Source organism: Platalea leucorodia (genome assembly GCF_965183815.1).
Source record: "Platalea leucorodia genome assembly, chromosome: 3".
Classification (NCBI taxonomy): domain Eukaryota; kingdom Metazoa; phylum Chordata; class Aves; order Pelecaniformes; family Threskiornithidae; genus Platalea; species Platalea leucorodia.
This window is the reverse complement of record NC_138825.1, coordinates 98,117,511-98,137,731: the sequence shown is the minus strand read 5'-3', so window position 1 is coordinate 98,137,731 and position 20,221 is coordinate 98,117,511. Positions and strand designations below refer to the sequence as shown.

The following is a 20,221-nucleotide window of genomic DNA, read 5'->3' as shown; positions in this document are numbered from 1 at the left end:
CAGAGAACTACATCACGATTCTGTATGTTTGCCAGAGAAACATACACTTGACACATGCTCTTTTTGCTTCATAATCCAGAAAAGCAATGTCTTGCTCTGAAAAGACCTCATTTTGAAATCAAATTACTTTCACTCACTTCTGGGCCTGCTAACACTGCAACTTCATTTTAAAGCCTTAGTTCAACTACTATGCCAAACACTTTGTATTGGATGAATTACTCCTTCAGACTTAATCTAACTGGTACATTGCATAGTGGATGTCCAAACAGTGCCACGGGGAGGGGGGGGCAAAAAAATCACTGGTTATAATTAAGTGATGGGCAATCTATCACTAATTTTTGAGTAATGTTTCAGTGTTTGATAGACACCTGAATATCACACCACCCTTGTTAGTAAATAACTAACAGTAAATAGTAAAAAACTATTCTTGTAAATATACTAAAGGGATTTTTACCAGTAAATAACTACTTGTAATAGTAAAAAACTACTACAGCTGATTAAAACAACCTTCACAATAAAAACCCAACAAAACCCAACATCGTATCCTTGTTGGTTAAATGTGTTCGGGAAAAGAACTCAAGCCAAACTGCTTAGTCAATAATGAAGAATCATAAAAGGAAAGCACACCTGCAGATTGCTTATTCCTTTTCAAATTAGCATCCTGTAAGCCCTTCAGGTACAGGTGTCTTGTCTTTTATAAATATAACTGGGAATTCTTACAGAAACATACACATAAAGGTGAAGACAACTTTTAACATCTATTAGTTGAAATTAAAAATCTGCAGCACGACTGCCTAATGAACCAGAGTTTCTGTGATACTCAGCGGTAGGTACTATTCAGAACATAGCCCTTCTGAAGAAAACACTGGGGGGAGAGGGGGAGAGCTTTGAAAGTTTTACGCAAGAGAATTATATAGATTTTTTCCAGTTTTTGCTGAAATGTCAAGGATAATTTTGAAGAACACTGCACGAGCGGTACGTGGACTATGGAAGAAGGATATACAGCTACATAGATATTCCCCAAACTGTACCTGTTCTTTGTTCTGTGAAGAAATTACATTCCTCTCAGTTCAGTGGATGCAAACTGCATCCTCTCTGCTCTTATGAATTATGTGGTATTCATTACAGGCTGGAATGGGTACGAAAAAAACATTTTATGCAGAAAGAATGCAGAAATGATACAACTTGTGGCAGGCAACTATAAACATTTCTGCAAACAGAGTCATATGACCCCCTGTGTTTTCAGGTTGCTTAAGCTGGATGTATCAAAAAATTAAACATGAACTACTTTTTCTGCAGCATGCAGATCATTTAAATAAATGTCAACATCATCTTTGAGAAATTTTACTACATCTCTACCCATTAAATATTTTGTCATTAGTTCTGTAAAAATGTAAAGATTAACGCTAAAGGCAACAGTGTCAGTCCACCAGGTCAGCCAAGTTAAAGTGTTACTATGGTTCTGTGCAAACTCAAATGACAAGGTAGCATTTTATTATGTTTGTAGAATTTACTCTGTAGCTATGGTAATACTTTTTTCCTTCGCTGAATTCAGAAGACATTGATTTTCTTTGCACTATACAATCTCTCTTTTAATGTGTTTCAGCTGAATGTATGGGTGACTAACGAAATCATAAATCAAGCCTTAATGTAAATAACATCTTGAGCTACTTAGTAAAAACTGGATCAAAGTTCTATTTGAATTAATATTGATTTATCCTCCAATAAGCAGATGATCCTGTGTACTCTTCCTTAATTTAGTTGAGGCCATTACTATAAAATCAAAACCATGTAAATCGTGTGAAATAGCCTTCTCCACTGTGGTAGAGAGCGGACCATACCTGTGAATCCAGGGGGACAGAAACACCGATAGCCTCCCAGCCTGTTGATGCAGCTTCCTCCATGCAAGCAAGGCAAAGTTTCGCACTCGTTTACATCCATCTCACACAGAGACCCATAGTAGCCAGGTGCACAACTACAGACGAATCTTCAGAAAAGGAAAATCAGTAAGTCAACAAGAAGTAAACAACATGATCTATTCCAATATTCTGAAGCTATATGTATATCCTGATGTCAGGCTGGTGTCCCTAATGATCATCTATATTAAAATAATTAACCGACTTTTCTCATTTCCATATTTCCGAAGCAAGCAGAGCAATTTACTCTTTTTTTTAAATTAGCAGAAAAATTGTGCACCATAATTTTAGCTGAAGGTATAAGGAATGACTTAAGGGTTAATGTTCTTTTGACACAAGTCTCTGAATAACTGTAGTGTGTTGTGGAACAAATACCAGATACAAATTTTTCTTTTGCTTATGCTTCACTATTTGTAAACATTTACATTAGAAAAGGTCACTGTTGGAAGCCAAAGAGAGAGATGTAGCAATCTAGCAGAGTATCAATTTTCCTCTATTTCACTCTTACTCCAAATTAAAACAAGGAAGAAAAAAAAAAAAGGTAAGGAGGAAAAGAAGTTGTGCTGAAGACAGTTTCCCTTCTATTTTCCTCTCAGGTCACATAAGAAACAAATAGCTGTCAGTAGCATTTGCCTACCTCATTTTAACACAGACTCCTTGCCATATGCTGAAGGTCCCATCCAAACCTCAAGGCAGCAAGCAGACTTTATACACAAGGAAATCAGGGAATTGCTTTTCATTTAATAGTAACTAACCTGTTTATGAGATCCAGGCAAGTTCCATTGTTTTTGCATGGTCTTGATAAGCATTCATTAATATCCACTTCACATAGTGTCCCAGTAAAGCCATGTTGGCAGGAGCACCTAGCAAAAAGGATGTCATTATCTTACTTTTTAGCTTACTACAAAATTCCAGGAAAATGCATCGGATTTTGAAAGCTATGAATTAGGTGGTTCCAAAATTATATTTGTTTTTTTTCTAATCATTACAAACTGCTGTACTTCAACAAGCTTCACAAGTACAGTGACTGCAGCCCAGTAAATAAGATTCTTGCCATTATTAGTTGAAGGCCACAGGCTTTGTGCTGACCCCATTGTGCAAGGGCTCAGAACTTGCCTTGGCCTGAGCTGGTTTTCACCTGTTTTGACACCTGCCCTGGAGCCAACTGACTGCTGCCTCTCATGCTTTAGCTTCAGCTCTGGGAATAGCACCTATGATGAGGGTGAGACACAGTGGGATAATCACGGTGTTACAAGCAATAGCCTTTTGTGTCCATGTGGGCTGGAGATGCTGGTAAACAGTGCAAAGGACTGACAAGGAAGCATATAAAATTAGCTCCAAGCAGGCCTGAGGCTGAAGATGAGAAAACCCCCACCGTAAACATCACACTTCTCCTGGCAAAGACTTCCAGGTGCTGGTGACTTGCAGTAACGCTGCCAGTTCTTCTTGAGGAAGACTGAAATCACTGATCACAGGCCCCAGACAGACATTGTGATGGCAATCATAACAGAGACAAGAGCTAGATAATTGCAAGATTTCTTATATAACAATTATAACTATATTGTTCATTAAACTGTTTTCTATTAATTTCAACTTAGACTATTAGTATTATTGTAACCAAACTAATAACTCTTTGTTTATTAAGAGTTTAATTAGCCCTACAACAGATTCTTGGGTCCACATGTGTGGTGTACATGTACGTCTTTTTGCCCACAAGAAGATTTTGAGTGTAACATAACAGTGTCAAATGCATCACAAAAAAAAGATATATTACATCACTGAAGGACAGCAAACATAATACAGGCAAAGTACCAAAATAATAGCTAGATGATAAACATCCACACATCACACTGAGTATCTGTTGTTCAAATAATTTTCCTCACCTGTAATGGTTAACCCCATCCACACAGAGACCTTCATTCTGGCATGGATGGGAGATGCACTCATCACTGTTAACTTCACAGTAAGTACCTTCAAATCCTGCAACACAGATTATATTAACTGTGAATGAGTGAATTCTACTACATAATATGAATATAAGGGTCATAGATCCTCTTGGAGGTTTGGCTGTCTGAGCTCAGGACCAGCTTAGACAATGCAAGTGGCAGGCCTGAGAAACCTCAGCTGCTCTTGAAGCTGTTCAAGGAAGAGCTGAGTGAAGCATCAGTGGTGACTACCCCTTCTCTTGGGAGCGTCTAAGCTAAGGCTCTTTGCCCTTGGTATCTGACTGACCCGTGTTGCAGACATGCGCATGCCTAGCCACGTACCTGGTTATCTGGATGCTGACTTGGGCCTTCAGACTAGCTCCCTGGCACTTGACCTTGGACCTGCTCCATTCCCTGTAGACTTGACTGGCAAGCTGGCACACCATGGTGATCCTGGACACCGTCATTGGCCCTGCCCTGCTCGCCTCATTCAGACACTGTCAGACAGGACCCTTGACAGTGAGGTCCCTGCCCTGGCAGCCTTGATAAGACTCCTGGCTTACTTTTGCTTCTGGAGCAGCCAGCCCTCACTGCTCTCTGACTCCAAAAATCAAGAGCAGCAAGTGGATGCAATCCTAAAAGAACCTTCTCCAATTATTTTTGTTCCTTAGTTAATTTCCAAAGAGTAGAAGTCTTAACATACTTTAATGAACCAGAGAGAACTGATTTGGATGGAGCACCTGGCTAAATACACTAGGAAAACGTAACCCATTTTAAAGGACTGAAAAGGCTGTCTTAGGGAGTGTGGGACAATATCAGAAACTAAAAGCTAATTCAATAATGAATATATTACAGAGCATAATGGAAGTTAGAGAGACCACATTTACTCAAAGCAGTCAGCAGATGAGGAAAAACATTTAACTGGTTTTAATATTTAAATGAAGAAAAAATGTGATCAAAATCTTATCTGCACAGTACATTACTTGCATAATGCATTACATTCACCTGGGTAAACGTCCCAGAATATGTGCTAAAGAGAAATAAGAGATTTTTCAGTGATATAAGAATACTAATTTGCTCTTAGACAGCATACTACATCTTACAATGTTCACATAAATAAATGTTCTACTAAACGCAGAGTTGTGTTAAAATTCTATACAGTGGATAAACTATAGCTACTTAGTTGAATTTTGCACAAATTGCATTTGTATGTTTCAACTGATGTAGTAATGAAACCATTACAATGAACAAACTACTTGCACTGTAGTGAAAAATAATACACATGACCCTGACAGCAGACTGACTAAAGAACATTTATGGTGTTCACCTAAGTGCTTTTGAACACCACTTAGATATCGAAATTAAATTAAAACAACTATAAAAACAGCCACTGAAATTCAGTGTGTATTATCATAAATACGATGAAGGCTTTACTGGATTCTCTATTAAAACAACAAGTAAAAATTGTTATCAGTACTTTTTTTAGATACTAAAATAAGGATAGTAATGACTTCTATTGTTATATTATGTATTTGTGGTTTTCAAAGTACTTCACGAAAGTAGGGAAATCATGAAAGATCACAGTTAGAAGAGTATGGCTTATTTTTAGCTAGAGAAAAATCATTACTGGAAAAATTAAGTGGCATGGTCACAGTTGTAGGGAAAGCTGTAGAGACAAATCTCTGCTGGCACTCCAGTGTACGATCTAAACATCAGCCCACATCAAAGCAGTTGGTATTTTCTTCTTACCAGGATTTTTTCTGTTCAAAGGCTTTCCTGTCTAGACCTGCCTGAAATGAGTCCTGAATATTTGCTGAAGGCTTCACAGCAGTGTCTGCTACAAAGCTGGAAAATAAAGCCTGGAATGTATCTCAAACTAACCCTTCAATTATAGTCACTTATGCTTTTATGATGTTATTCTTTTTTTCAGAAATATCTTGAGTGTGAAGTGATACCCTCATTTATTTCCTATTTGTATGATGTTTCACAAAAACTTTGTAGAAGAATTGCCATTATTGGGGACAAAAATTCTCTGTCCCAGTGTACTGCTTTGAAGTAGTTCCCTCAGCACAGGCAACCTTGTTATATTCTGAATGGTTTAGTTCATTATTTGCAAACGGGCCAGAACCAGAATGAACAATCCAAATACTTTTCTTATCTATAGCATATGTAGTCTGCATTTTAATACTGCAACTTGAGCCATCATCTATACTTGCCTGAAGTTTGATTAAGGAAAAAAGAAAGGTGAAAGGACTATAACTTGGGCTGTGGCATGCTAATTCCATGTTCAGTACTAGACAGCAGTCACTGACACACACAAAAAAAATAATCAGGAGCTGTTCTTTTGACACATGCCACCCCAATGCCACTGAAAAAGAGCAGAAAAGGTAACATGTTTCTCTAAATCCAGCTTAATTAAGAAATTGGAGGGCATAGCAAATGTGAGAAACCAGGACCACAGGACCATCTGTAGCCAACTTCCTCATCTGTGACTTCTCACTTATTTGTAATGTTTGCCATTTCTGAAACTAGCTTTTGTTACAGAATAGGCGGCTATGTCAGTGGGCAGGGGAAATTGGACTTCACTGAAAAGTAGTAAACTGAAAGAGAAAGTAAACCTGTGTAATATTATAAATAACTCAAATATATAGAGACAGTTTTTAGTTTTGTAAGGTAATCAGAAAAGGGTGTGAAGCTAACAAAATAAAACTTAAAAAAATACTAACAGAATGCATATGGAATAGCTTCTTGTTCTTTTGTGATACAACATCTGAGCAAGCATCTTTAAAAACAAAAAAAACCCGAAGTTGTCAGATTAAAATACATAAAAAGGAAAACGGAGGGCATTCATCATTCTGCTTCTGCCTGTCATCACCACTTGGTTATGGATGTTTTACAGTCTTTTTGAAGTAAATAGTACTGAATATATAAAGCACCACTTAGATACATTTCTGATTGCAGAAGTACACAGTTTTCCAGCCCATAACAAAATATAGCTACCTTGAAAAGACATAAAATAAGTAAATATACAGCAGGTATGCTACTTTATTATTCCTACAAATGGAGAAAAATACTGTTTTCATCAAAAGATTTTACTGGCTATCTGCTACATCATGAAACAAGCAATCTATGTGTTCAATTTACTATTGAATATTGTCTTTTTTTAACTGATATAAATTACCTCAGTCCTTCTTTAATAAAAAAGTCAATCTTTTTTTCTTAATGATATATACTGTTAAAAACTACATAGAACTATTTAGATGATTTTTTTGATCCACAATGAAAACTTTTGAACTCATGCAGCAACTTTTTCTAAGGAATTTTTAACCTTGCTAGCAATTTTTACAGATTTCAGCAAAAACTTCTGCTTTCAACTAAAATGGTTAATCAGAAACACTCAAATCTGATTAAAAGGACCTCAAAAATATTAGCAGTGTTATTTAACGTTCATTCGTAATTTCTGCGTGTCTGTGCTGTAGTATATTTATAGTTTATGAAGCTTGTACAAAGGATGTTTCAATAAAAGCACATGCTAATAAGTCAATTTAATTCACTCCTAATCTATGTTCTCAGAGTAAATTATGAAAATAGGTAAGTGTTACACTGTGCACATCACTCGTACAAACAGGAGAGGTCAAACCTCAAAATGTATACTACCATGTTACGATTAAAATATTTGTAAAATATTTATTTTATGGATATACTTGGACAGACACTACTTTCAGATCCAAAAGAATACTTAAAATGCTCATACCTAAGTGGAACTGGTTTAAGGAAAGAATTACCTTGGTAGTTTATTTACATAGTGCTTGTTGAAGCTATGAGATATCTCATGGGTCTAAGAACTCATGTCGTTCTTGCATTTTACATGATAGCAAGCACAATTTAAAGGCTAATGTAATGCATCAGGTTATTTTGTATAAGCTACAACTGCTGCCACACGTAGCTGTGATCTTCTGGGACACTTAAACTAAAATCAATGTAGAGATGCAATTTTTACAGTAATGTAGACGTGTTTCCAAATTATCTCATGTGTTGCAAGAGGAAAGAAAAAAGACTATGGGGGGAAACCAACTTAAAATGTTTAACATATCAGATGTACTACTGAAACAAACATTTTTCAGTTGCAAAGAAATTTGCAGTACGTAAAAAAGCATTCACTTAATGCAGCCAATAAAACTGTAATGCTTGCTTTGTAGTTTATGCTGTGAATACGACTAATTAATTTGAATTATAAAACACAATAATTTTTATTTTTAAGCCAACTATTCTGTAAAGTGGTATATTACTGGAAAGCCTGAAAATATGCTTGGTCCTGTAACATGTTGTTACTGTAGCAATATTTAGTACTACGTGTAGGAAAGTAATATGCACATTTAAATGCAACTACTTGCTGCCTTTGCTACCGCTAACCAGTCAAACTTAAGATCCAAACTGTAAATCACGTGTAAATGATTTGATGTAGCTCTCCAGCCATATGCTTCACAAAGCAGCTTTTGCACGTGACACATTAAAAATGCAATTTTTTGACCTTCGTGCTTTTTGTGTGGAAAAACTGAAATTTTTCTGAACTCACGTCAAACCATTCTGAACTTCTAAATGAAAAGATGCATCTAATCAATGAGGAAGAGCAAATGGCACACATTGTCTCTTGTGAATACAGAATTCCATTAGATACCTACTCAAAATTTCCAATATTGAATTCAAGAAACAAGTGGCTTTTTTTTTTTCCACGTAGCCAATATAAAGGCTAGACAAATGTCCTTGTAAAGTCTGACAAACAAATGCTTTTTATTTGTCAAACACATTTTACAGTATTGTTCCTGCTACATTACAGAAACTGAAGATGTAACCAAAATCTCATTGGTATTACCACTTATCCACGTTTTTTTTTTAATCACAGGGAGACAGTACTTTGTTTAGAACATTTATTTGTCATTTTAGGGAAAATGTATAGGTTTTTTTGAGGAAGCGAAATGTATCTCAGAAACGTTAAACAGTTTTCATAGTAATAGCAATTTCTGAAAGTCTTGAAATTAACGGAGATGAAAAACAATTGAAAATCATTGCAATTCTTTGTGTTAGACAATTTACTTTTATTTCTGTATATTTTTAACAGTTCAGGTAGCATGAAAGTGCCTTTAATAATATGAGGTCTAAAAATATGGAGAAAATATGGAGAACGTCACAAAAGCAGCTCATCTAATCTCAAGCCCTAGTTTTCTCATACTTAACATTAGCACTATGGGTGTGACAGTATGCTCAAACTTGCTTGCAATTTATGTGCAAGCAGAATGATATATTCATTTTAGCTTACAGAAATTCCAACATTTTGTGGTAGTTTTGCGGTCAATGGATGAAGAATTAAGTGCTGTTACTTAAGATGGGACAGATCCTATTGATCCTTCTGTTTCTCTGAAATATGGGAAATGGCTACTGCATGTCTCCATGTCTGCATGTCCCATGTCTGGGACTTCTGTGAGCTGCGAAGTGCAGGAATATGCAGAGTGTAGAAGCTATACATCTGCTGTTATAGTTATGGTCATTTTCATCTCCTTATTCCACTGCAGAGAAATATTACAGAATTTACCTCTGCAGGTAACACAGAGGACTAACGGGATTCTTTCCCTATAAATTCTCTACTGTTTTACTCATCAGCACAGTATCATGGATTATATTTGTCTCCTTACTGTGAATCATTTATGAACAATGTTTGCAAGCAGCAGAGATATCACAATAGCCCCATCATCATTAGTGCAGGTATTTAGGTTATTCACTATAACATAGGTATGTATACATAATAAAATCAAAAGTGTGTGAAATGTTAGACATGGTAAAAAGGCTGTTTCTCTTCTGAATTATGTATGCGTCTGAAAAAGAAACTGGCACTGAAGGGCTCAGAAACCTGACAATGGCCATCTCCAATTTATATAACTTCTGTTCTTTAACGTCTACTTATTAGTTCTGCTTGATATATTACAAATTTTGCACATTTTGGTAATTTTCACTTAGTCTTGAGACATGGGCTGAAAAATACTTTGTCTCAGTTCAAACTTCTAGCTGTAAGATGCCATAGACCAAATGAAAATAATCATTAGCATGCTAGGACAAAGGGTATTAAAAAAGAAGGGGAAAGAGTTATCGACAGTAGTCTGATAAAAGGCGTAAGAAAGTCCTGGAAAGAACTGTTTATAACAAGGACTTCAGAAATTACCTTGAAGCATCAAGAAAGGAACTATAAAGTCTTGCTTTTGAAAAGAGTACTTGGAGGATAAAGACAAAACAGGGCTGCTGATTCCAGTACAAAGTGTAGCTACTGTTTCTCCTTAGGGATGACACAGTACTCTCCTTAGATCTCATTAACATCTTTCCCTGGAACAACACAGGTAATTTCCCTACACCCTAAAACTGGTGGTCGTAACTTTATGACCCATGCAATTCCTCTTGCATAAACCAGTTTTTCAACTTCTCAGCTTCCAGCTTTATATCTTCAAAGATACAATGAGTACAAATAACATGACAAAGCTTTTGACTACTTGAGTGCTACAATGACACAAATCACTGGTCTCCATTCTTTTGTTTCACTCTCTACAATCGTGTGCTTCTCAGAACTATGTAGATTAAAAAAAAAAAAAATCTCTACAGAAATAATAATCCAGGCAATAGGCAAGTGATAAAGAATTCAGCCCATCTACCATCTGAACAAATTGTCCTAAGCTGCCCATATAGTCAGCAAAGTGACATAAATATTTCTAAAGCATGAGCCATTTGACTTTGTATGTCTGCTTTTGGGTGAAATGAATTGCCTCAGAAAATTTTCTTTCTCTTCGTAAATGGAGTACAGGGGGACCTCCTCAATGTGTACTGTGTATACCTGTACATATACCTCCTCAATGTAATACTGTGGACATCTACATCTGGTCAAATTAATCCAGACTTTCTGGTGTATTTGTTTCAATAACAAATATATTATTTCACTGATTTAATTTCCCAGCTCATTAAAATGCCACTGAACAAATGCTGACCAAATAATCCAGTTTTACCTACCCTGTTCAAAACTTTGGTATGAACACTCTCTCTACATATATATGCAATATATAGCGTATTTACATATATGTTTCCTGAGAATTTTCCCGTCGCAAAACTGAAGGTAAGCAGAATATTGCTTCTATTGTAATAAGGAAACTGCATAAGCATCCTGAGTTGAGGATATTACTTGGACTAATGAAAAAAAAAGATCTACATCTAATTTTAAAGAGAGAGATTAATTTCTACCTTCTATTATAAGAAGCAAGAATTCTAAAAACCCTCTGAATTCAACAACCTTGTCCTTCCCTTCCTGTCTTTATGTCAGTAACAACCATATCTGCTGTTCCTACTGTCCTTGCCTTGCTTTAGCTCCTAGATACATCTACTAATAATTCTCACAGAAGAATAAATCACTGTTAAAAAAAAAAGTCTTTTATTAGAAAACACTAGATGTTTTCTGACCCATCGTTTATGTTGGCAAATTATTTTTTGTCTTGTTAATTCTCTGTAGTATTTATGTGCCTGTATTTCCCCAGGTTTCACATTTCTCTGTGATAACTGTTAACCTTTTGTCTCCCATTTCGTCATTAAGTAGGCCTGTTGTTCAGGAGTCCTAGGCAGAGAGCTGATCTTGCACTCTGTAGTTGCATGCCCTCTCATAGTTTTTCCTTCATTTTGCAAATATCTTTTTCACTCATCTGTTCTTTCTTGGAACACAACTGTTCTCAGAAAGCTAAGCTATTTTTACCAAACTGTCCTGTCTCCCCTTTGGGTTGCCTTTATGAAATTAACACTTTTGTGCTTGACATTATCTAGAACAGCATGGCCTAACGTTCATCCTCTAGTTTATTCACCCTCTAGTTCACTTACGTATGCAGCTGAATTTCTCTTTGAATCTTCTGCAAGTAGACCTTCTGGGGAATTTACGAACAGTTGCCCAGGCTCAGCTACAAATATTTCAACAACATTATTTATATTTTATAGCTTTGCTCACGTTTCCTACCTTTCTCTTCTGTTACACTAGATTTTCATTTCTATTATTAAGATTAATTCCAAGAACGGAATTCTTTAAGAACAGAAGAACATGTTGATAAATTAAGCAATAAAACATTTGCCCTAAGTTGTCCTTTCCTCCTCTGTTTCATTTGCATTTAGTATGTAGCATTTCAGGAGAAACTAATGGTAGGATTCAATGCTGGGTATATGCATACTAGCTCGAAAAGCCATCTCTTCCCAATTGCCTTCATCAAACCCTTGCTTATCAATTACTGACAAAGTATATAAGAGGTGTTTTCTGTACACGTCTTGGCACACTTGCTCTATTGCAGTGATTCCTAAACTTTTGCAATAATGGCCTACCCTACAACATTCTTGCAACCATTAATATACCAGCATACAATTGTACAGATCACAATTTTTTAAACTGTTGAACCTGCTTGTGTGGACAACTTAACTTAAACTCATGGTCTAACACTATTCTATAATCTAGAATACGAGAGCCCAGTTTTGTGTTACAAATGTTATAATCCATCTCCTTGCAGGAAGCAAACCTCTACACCTAGGGCAGACACGTCAAAAGGAAGTTTTACATTTATATTATTTATAGAATTTTAAAAATCTTTAAAGCAAAAACAGACAACTGTAACTCCCTAACATACATGCAAGAACAAAAATGCATAGTTTTACTTTATACTGCTACTAATCATGACTTCATCATCTCCCTACCAATTTGCTGTAATAACTCTGTCCTAGGCTAACATCTTGCATCAAGTTTGATTGTGCCCAATTTATACTCTATCCGGTTTTGCCTTCTCTGTCCTAGTATGGCATCCCAATCCCTGCTCCCTGTAATCAGTGGATATTCTCTTCTTCTTCTAAGTAAGTACCACAGTCAATAGCATGTTTTGGGGTCCTATTGTACCCACCTCAGATATGGTTTTCTAAAGATAATCTTTAGAACTTGCTAAACACAGCTACATTTTGCTACTCTTGCTAAACCAGATTCATACCATCTAATGACTGCACTGAAAACAACTTGCCAGTAGTTAAATCAACATGCCATCTGGTACTAAGTCAGGTATTCCGGAGTAATCTAGCTATGTCAGTGTGATTGCCCTTTGTGATCATATCTGTAATGATGACAGGTTTATTGGGAGAGAAAGGGATGCACATGGTAGACAAAAGTAGGAGAATAAAAGAAAAGACGACAACTGTGGAAAGAGATTTCCATAAACTACTTCCAATTAAATTTATGTATTTTACTGTCTCTCCTTTTTTCCTAAGAGTCCTGAATAAGTGGTTGCATTTTTCCTAGCATGAATGATTAACTCATTTCATGAATTACGCCTTTTACCCTTTTTCAATACTGTGATTTTTTTCCACTTTCCAAGAATTGTTTGCGATGCATGTTACTGGTTCATATAACTGCCCTGCTAGTTCCCTGAAGATTCCTAGCTGCAAGCTTCAAGAATCCGTGAAGATTCCATCAAAGTTCCCCAAGAATCTTGGCTGCAAGTTTTTTCGATTCTTGAGAAACTGTGCACAAAAATGTTTTGAAACAAAGACTTTTCTGAGGAATGTAAAGAAAAGACTTGAACTACATGTCTCTCTACAGATAATTTCTGAAAAAAGTTTCAAAATCAATACATTGTATTAAAATCTGTTTTTAAAAAGCAGCTTTTCTAAAAGCTGCTTCAATAAGCAACTTGCATACCTCCCCAGTGACTTTCTTTTTAACTCAGCAACTTGTGGTAACCTTTACCTTAATAATAAAAAACACAAGCTATAAATACTGCTGATTTCTATGTATTATCTCCACATCCTTGCAGCTCAGTCAACAGTGAGTAATAAACAGTGAGTGGTGTAACACTGCAATTAATGTATTTGCTATCCTTGGTCCCTAAGACACTGGTACACCCCTACCATTTATAGGTATAAAAGTGATGACTTCAAAATCCTGCCTAAATTCCAAATTTAGTAATTGTACTCTCCCTACTTAGATTTTCACTACAGTTTTAATTAGTTAATGTATTCGTCAATTCCTGTGCAGAATTCCATAGTGATGTTCTACATAGTTAAACTGTTGCTCCATTCCACATTAACAGTTCTTGTACATCAAGGGAGAGATCTTGTCTTTTAAACCACGACCCAGGAAAGCTGTCAGCACCTGTTCTGATTTTGTTTGTTGTGCATACAGAGAGCAATCCGCTCTATCCATTAGGCAGGGGAAGATTACTCCCCTCATGTGCCAGACTTTCCTAACAGCTCAGTGAGAAGACGAACCCTTTCCAACTTGCTCCAATTTTTGTACTTTTAACAATTTGCATATATTTTATCTACTTCTGCCTGCCTGTTTTGTCAATTTAGTCTGTCAGCTCTGCCGGCCAGGTGCATGTCTATATGTCGTGTAACAACTGACTCAGAAATAATAATTCTGACTGCTGGAATCTAAACAGCCATAGATTTAATAAGTACTATAATGTAAGAAATTAATAGTAGGCAAACTGACAGCTATCTTACCAGTCTTTTAACATAACTGATAGACCTGCTGTAATTCATGAAGGGTTTATGTGGTTTGAAAGGTATACATTGTTACTTACACTGAAGATAGCATTAAATTCAAGGCATATTTGCAACTTTTCTGTAGCACAACAGAAAATATTAACTATACCAGTTCATACCTGTTTTGCAAATGCACATTGGATTTCCATCGACTTGTGCCAAGCAGGTTGAATTGTTTATGCACGGATTGTAAGGCAGCTCACAGGGACTGAAGCGCTGATGGCAGAAGTCACCAGTATAAAATGGAGGACAAATGCATACAAACTGTCCTTGCTTAACAGATTCGTAACAGGTGGCTCCATTCAAGCATGGTTCAGAATCACATTCATTTATATCTTCACTGCAGTCTGGCCCTGTCCACCCTGCTGTACACGTGCATCTGGGGAAGGGAGGGAAGGGAGGGAAGGGAGGGAAGGGAGGGAAGGGAGGGAAGGGAGGGAAGGGAGGGAAGGGAGGGAAGGGAGGGAAGGGAGGGAAGGGAGGGAAGGGAGGGAAGGGAGGGAAGGGAGGGAAGGGAGGGAGAAAGAAAAAGAAGCGTCAACGTGGTAGAAGAATGAAAATCAACAACTTAGCCCAATCAGTTCCAACTATTAAAAAAAAAAAAAATCAAGATTCTTTTTCTGTGCATAGCTTTTTTTCTGCCAATTGTATCAGACTGCACTATGAATAAAAGTTATATTCAGGTTCTTCTCCCACAATTTATTTGAGCAAAAGCAAAATGACTTATTCTAAATCACAGGATTTATCCACTTGGAGAATCACCTGGTTTAGTTAATGCTGACAGAATCATCTGTGGATATTCTTTAAGCTGAAACACTGCCGCAAATTACCAAATGGGGAACGTAAATTTCTTTAAGCTTTAGGATTAGAAAGACATCTTTTCATATGTGTAGAACTACTAAGTAGGTACTTCAGTGTTTGGGATGAAATGCACAAAGTAGCATTCAGTACACTTTTAAGAAAGAAGGTAGGCGGACAAAGGCACAATAAATGATAGAAAAATCCTCTTTTTATGACATTCTTTCCGGTTTTTGTGTGCTCTTGTGAAGACCTGTTATTAACAACACAGAAAACTTGGACCAAAATCTACACTACATCTGATTGTAAAGAATCTATCTTCATGAATTAGATAAATATCTCGTTTTATTTACAACATATGATGATAAGGCTCTAAAAATTCAAGGATAACAATTCGCTTATGATTTCAAAGTTTGCAGAAAAAATTTCCTCATTAGCTGCAATAAAAGAAAGTTCTATGTGCTTTAAAAGGTACACGTTCTTGTTCCTTTCACTGAAGACAGTTAAATTCAAGATATATCTGCAACTATTTTGCAGGACAACAGACAATACAGAACATTCCAGCTCTTACTTGTTTTGATTGATACTGAGTAATTAAACCATTAAACCATTCAAATATAGTTCTAATTTCATAAAAGGAATTGCTCTTAAATAATAAATAGGTCATTCAATGGAGAATCAATTAGGTACTTCTATTCTGTAAGGCACAGGTATTGCTTGCCAGACAAAAGGCAAACCTGGCCCCTTTAAAACAAACACAGTATTTTCCTTGACATTTTTGATGTTCTGCGTGATTGGTTCATGGGGTATGATTTCCATGTCACATGAAATGAAATGCGTTATTACTAAGGAACTTTATCATTTGAAAGTCCTGAGTATTCGAAAATCAGGTTACTGTATGTTTTTCACGGGAAGAAAAATAGTTCTATCAAAAGGCATTCAGGCATTCTTAAAGTAACTATGACAAAAATCACATTTCAGGACTCATTTATCAGTTACAGCACCCAAAACACATTTTTGGAAATATGGTTATAAACAAACATGTTTTGTTCATCTGTGTTTAAGTACAACAAACATATCTGCTTTTGCTATACATGGTAGCATCAATTTGGTATCTGGAGGCGATACCCACTGAATAACAGCGCACCCACTACTCAGCGCTTTGTTTACTTTTCTCCTAAGTAGTCAATCTAGAAAAGTATGAGCCTCTACTACAAATTATGTATCTCCAAATCACTGACACCGGACACAGTAGAACACTCTGTCCCAACAGATCAGAACAAGTATTTTAGATGTTAATTGGTTTACAGCTGCTCTTTTTTTTCTTGACTTAATTTATGAAGTTCTGAATAAACTACTACCAATGAACCACTCCAAACTGACATGTAGGACCTTCTCTATGCTCCATTTGGAGCTTGGAAAGCTCATTAAATGGAGAGCCTTTCACTTCATGTTAGAATGGGGTTTAACTCTTAACTGGTCCAACTGTTATGGGTGTAACTGAGGTGCAGAGAAGCAAACTAACACATGTTCCATTTCCTTTTCCCTAATGAGTTTTGTAACTGCCTTTGAGTTATCAAAACTATCCTGTATGGCCACAGGGAACAGCATGTCAGATGGAGATCACTGAAACACAGCATTATCTACACTACACAACTAGCCAGCCCTACCCTGGTTTCATGCCAGCTACCAACTGAGATGTAAAGATCAACATTAATGCAAAAGAGACAACAACATAGTTTTATTGTACTCCTAGCTGTATTACTAAGAAGTCGCTGGTACCCTCATTAAATGTGAAAAAAATACATAGAAGTGTCTATCTTGAGGCCTAGTTTTAACAGTCAAGGCAAGATTTTGTCTTAATGAGAACTGTTATTTAAACAAGGTAAGGTAGTGTTAGGAATATTAAAAGCACAGAATATAGAATATAGAGCAGAGTTTTTTAACTGTGGATTACCAATTAAGACACTATAGCCGATGTTCTCGTAAATTATCTGATCAAAAGGCAAAAACCCAAACAAACTGTCTTTTTTCAAAATTACCATTTCATTCACCACATTAGAAAAATCAAGATTATTTCCAGGATCTTCAAGGGGCAGGGGGGGAAGGTAATGCATGCTTTTAGGAGACCCCATAAAGATAGCTATTGCTCAACTTCTTTCTGTTCTTTTACCACCTTGTAAACTCAGATAAAAAGTTCTAATAGTGCTAGCAAAATACAATGAAAGTTTTCATATATCTTCTAAAGAGAAAAATGTAAATATGGTAGATGTTCTGTACACAACTTTGTGTTTATTCCTAAATCGTTTAGAAATGATATAAACTTTTTTTGAACTTATTTGCCAATACCTGGTGTTTAAATAATGCCAAGTTTCATAAAAGCGATCTAAAAATCCAAGTTTTACATATATAAAAACTATAGTATTAATCAAACTTATTAATCAAAATCTCTTTAAGCATGAAAGTTTGCTATTCCCTGTAAACTTCTCTGCTGTATTCACTAGGAATATATTCAGAATTTTTTTTAGAAACTGTGTGAGTTTAAAACTTCCATAAAGCCAAATAAATAGAAATCTAAAAGACTTATATTTATACACATAAATACAAGTTACTTTGGGTATCTGAAACGACTTTATCATAGCTAATCTTATAAAATTAAAGAAACAATGCAGGAAACGCGCTAAGCTCCAGAAAGAAAATAAACTGGAAAGCATCTTTTACATTTTCTCTTAAGATCAAACAAAATCACTATCTTTATTCACACATAGCTGTACATTCTGAAGCTAAAGTTTTTACATGGCCTTTCTTATAAGAGTTTTGACATCAAGAATAGTCGTATCCCACTCCTTCTGTTCTATGCTTTACAATAAGTTGTGAGAAAAACTTGGGGGGGGGGGGGGGGGGGGGGAAGCCAACAATGTTATTTTTTGTTGAAAATAATTTTGTCAAAAATAATCTGACAGGCTGTTGAAATGATATTTTAATTTTAAATAACAAAAGCATCTATTAAACAGCAGAATAATTTACAACATCTTCAAAAAGAGGAAGAATACACTAGCAAGGAAACATGCACTAGCACACATAATGAGAGAAACAGAAGACTTAGGCTGATGTAAAAATTCTTAATTTAAACTAATTTCCCTTCCTCCAGAATCCATATAAATATTTTCTTTTCAATAACCAAATCCAAATATTTCCATTGATACTACAAAATCAAATCATGCATGATTCTTCTCTTTAAATTATTCATTTTCATAATATAAACCCCACACGGTGCTTTGATTGTGACATGTGTAGAACTCCTCCAACACATACAGATCAGCTTTCATAAGTATTATCTGTTGACTTTCCATACATCTCTCCATAGATTTAAGAGCCTTCCATGCAGACACAAATAAAAGAATAGGATAATGAAAATATACAATATAAATCATATCCACGGTTTTGTATTTTACAACCTGCTTAAACATTAAAGTAAAAATTAAAAATTGCAAGGTCTAGTCTAATATTAATGTTATAAGTTCCTCTATCTCTATATGGTCAGTTAAGTATTAAATTATTTGGTTCTCACCTGCCTGAAAACTCCCTTTTTACTTCTCACGTTGCAGTGAAATATATTGGTATCACTTGCCTTATGTTCTACCTTATAGGTTTTAAAGAATCAAATAACAGGGAAGAGTCTTAAGAATCCCTGAATAGTTGACATTGGAAAACGTCTCTGAGGCTCATCTAGTCCCCCCTGCCCTAAACAGGGTCAACCAGAGGTTTCTCAGGTCTGTGCCTGGTCGGGTTTTGAGTATCTCCAAATATGGAGACTTCACAACTCTCTGGGCAACCTGTTCCAGCACCGGGCCTCCCTCACATTAAAAAAAGTACTTTCTTAATCTTAAAGTAGAATTTCACGTATTTCAGCTTTTGCCCACTACCTCTTCTCCTGTCACTGGATACCACTGAGAAGAGTCTGCCTCCATCTTTTTCACTCCCTTCCATCAGTTATTTACACACATTGGTAAGAGCTGCCCTCAGCCAAAGCCATTTTTTCCAGCATGTCAACCACTCTGAATCTTAAGTGTTCTAAAGTGACTTTCTACCAATTAGGAAAGCCTGTTGGTGGGCTCATTCCAACCTAGCTCAGCCAGCAGCTCTGGAAAAATGCCAAAGCTTGACAAAAGCAGTAATGCAGATGGTTATACCAGAACAAAACAGATTTCAGAAAGAGATAGTTTTTGCTTTCAGATGTCTTACAGCAGAAAAATAAAAGAAACTGGTCTTTTCAGTCCTCTATTTTGTACCAAATTTTCAGAAAGTATCAGTCAAAGCACCTGTCTTTGCCACAGACAGAGGTGTTTCTACAGAAAAAAATGCAATATTCAAGATGCAGCAGAACTGTTTTTTCCTTATTGGTTCAGTCAAAGCAACAGGAATCCTAAACTGAACCCTCGGATGCACTGTGCCCATCATTCACCTGCCTCTTTATTTGACAAGATCTTGATGAGAAATGGCAAGATGTTCAGTGAAGATTAGGTCGGCCTGTTAGCTATACAGTACATGCAACAATGGTCCATTCTACAGTAAGAGGTTATGTTGTCTAGTGCACTTAATCAAATCAACTAACAGCCTGAAAAGCCACAGTGCTCACTGATGAATTTATTCCATGTAAGCTAGAGGCTATTGGACCATCTGAAGTAGTAAAATGAGAGCTCACTTTCAATACATGCACAGCTTTGAATTTAGAGCACCAACATACACTACAAAGCTCCAGACATACACTTCCAGTCACCACAGAGACTTCAAATATTAATTTTTCTCTCTCCTCTTTCCTCCCACAAACATCTTTCTTCTTTTATTCTCTGAAAGCTTAACGCACTTTTTGTTCAGCTATCTGACCTACCTTACATACTCCACCAGCTTTCACCACCAAAAGCCCTGTTATGAGTTTATCTCTGATGTTCTTCTAGTGATACTAGTTCTCCACTCTCATATGGCACTCCT

General features: G+C 36.2%; 1 protein-coding gene across 1 annotated transcript in view; it reads right to left on the bottom strand.

Annotated features, from left to right (window-relative positions):
* Positions 1-20,221, bottom strand: part of EYS (eyes shut homolog) — a gene marked incomplete at its 5' end in the record, with an annotated part of 904,266 nt that overhangs the window by 526,125 nt on the left and 357,920 nt on the right. Inside the window, 4 exons of the mRNA XM_082305491.1 lie at positions 1,842-1,987; positions 2,672-2,779; positions 3,800-3,896; positions 14,551-14,810. Coding sequence (XP_082161617.1) covers positions 1,842-1,987; positions 2,672-2,779; positions 3,800-3,896; positions 14,551-14,810 — 611 coding nt within the window. The remainder of the gene's footprint in view (positions 1-1,841; positions 1,988-2,671; positions 2,780-3,799; positions 3,897-14,550; positions 14,811-20,221) is intronic.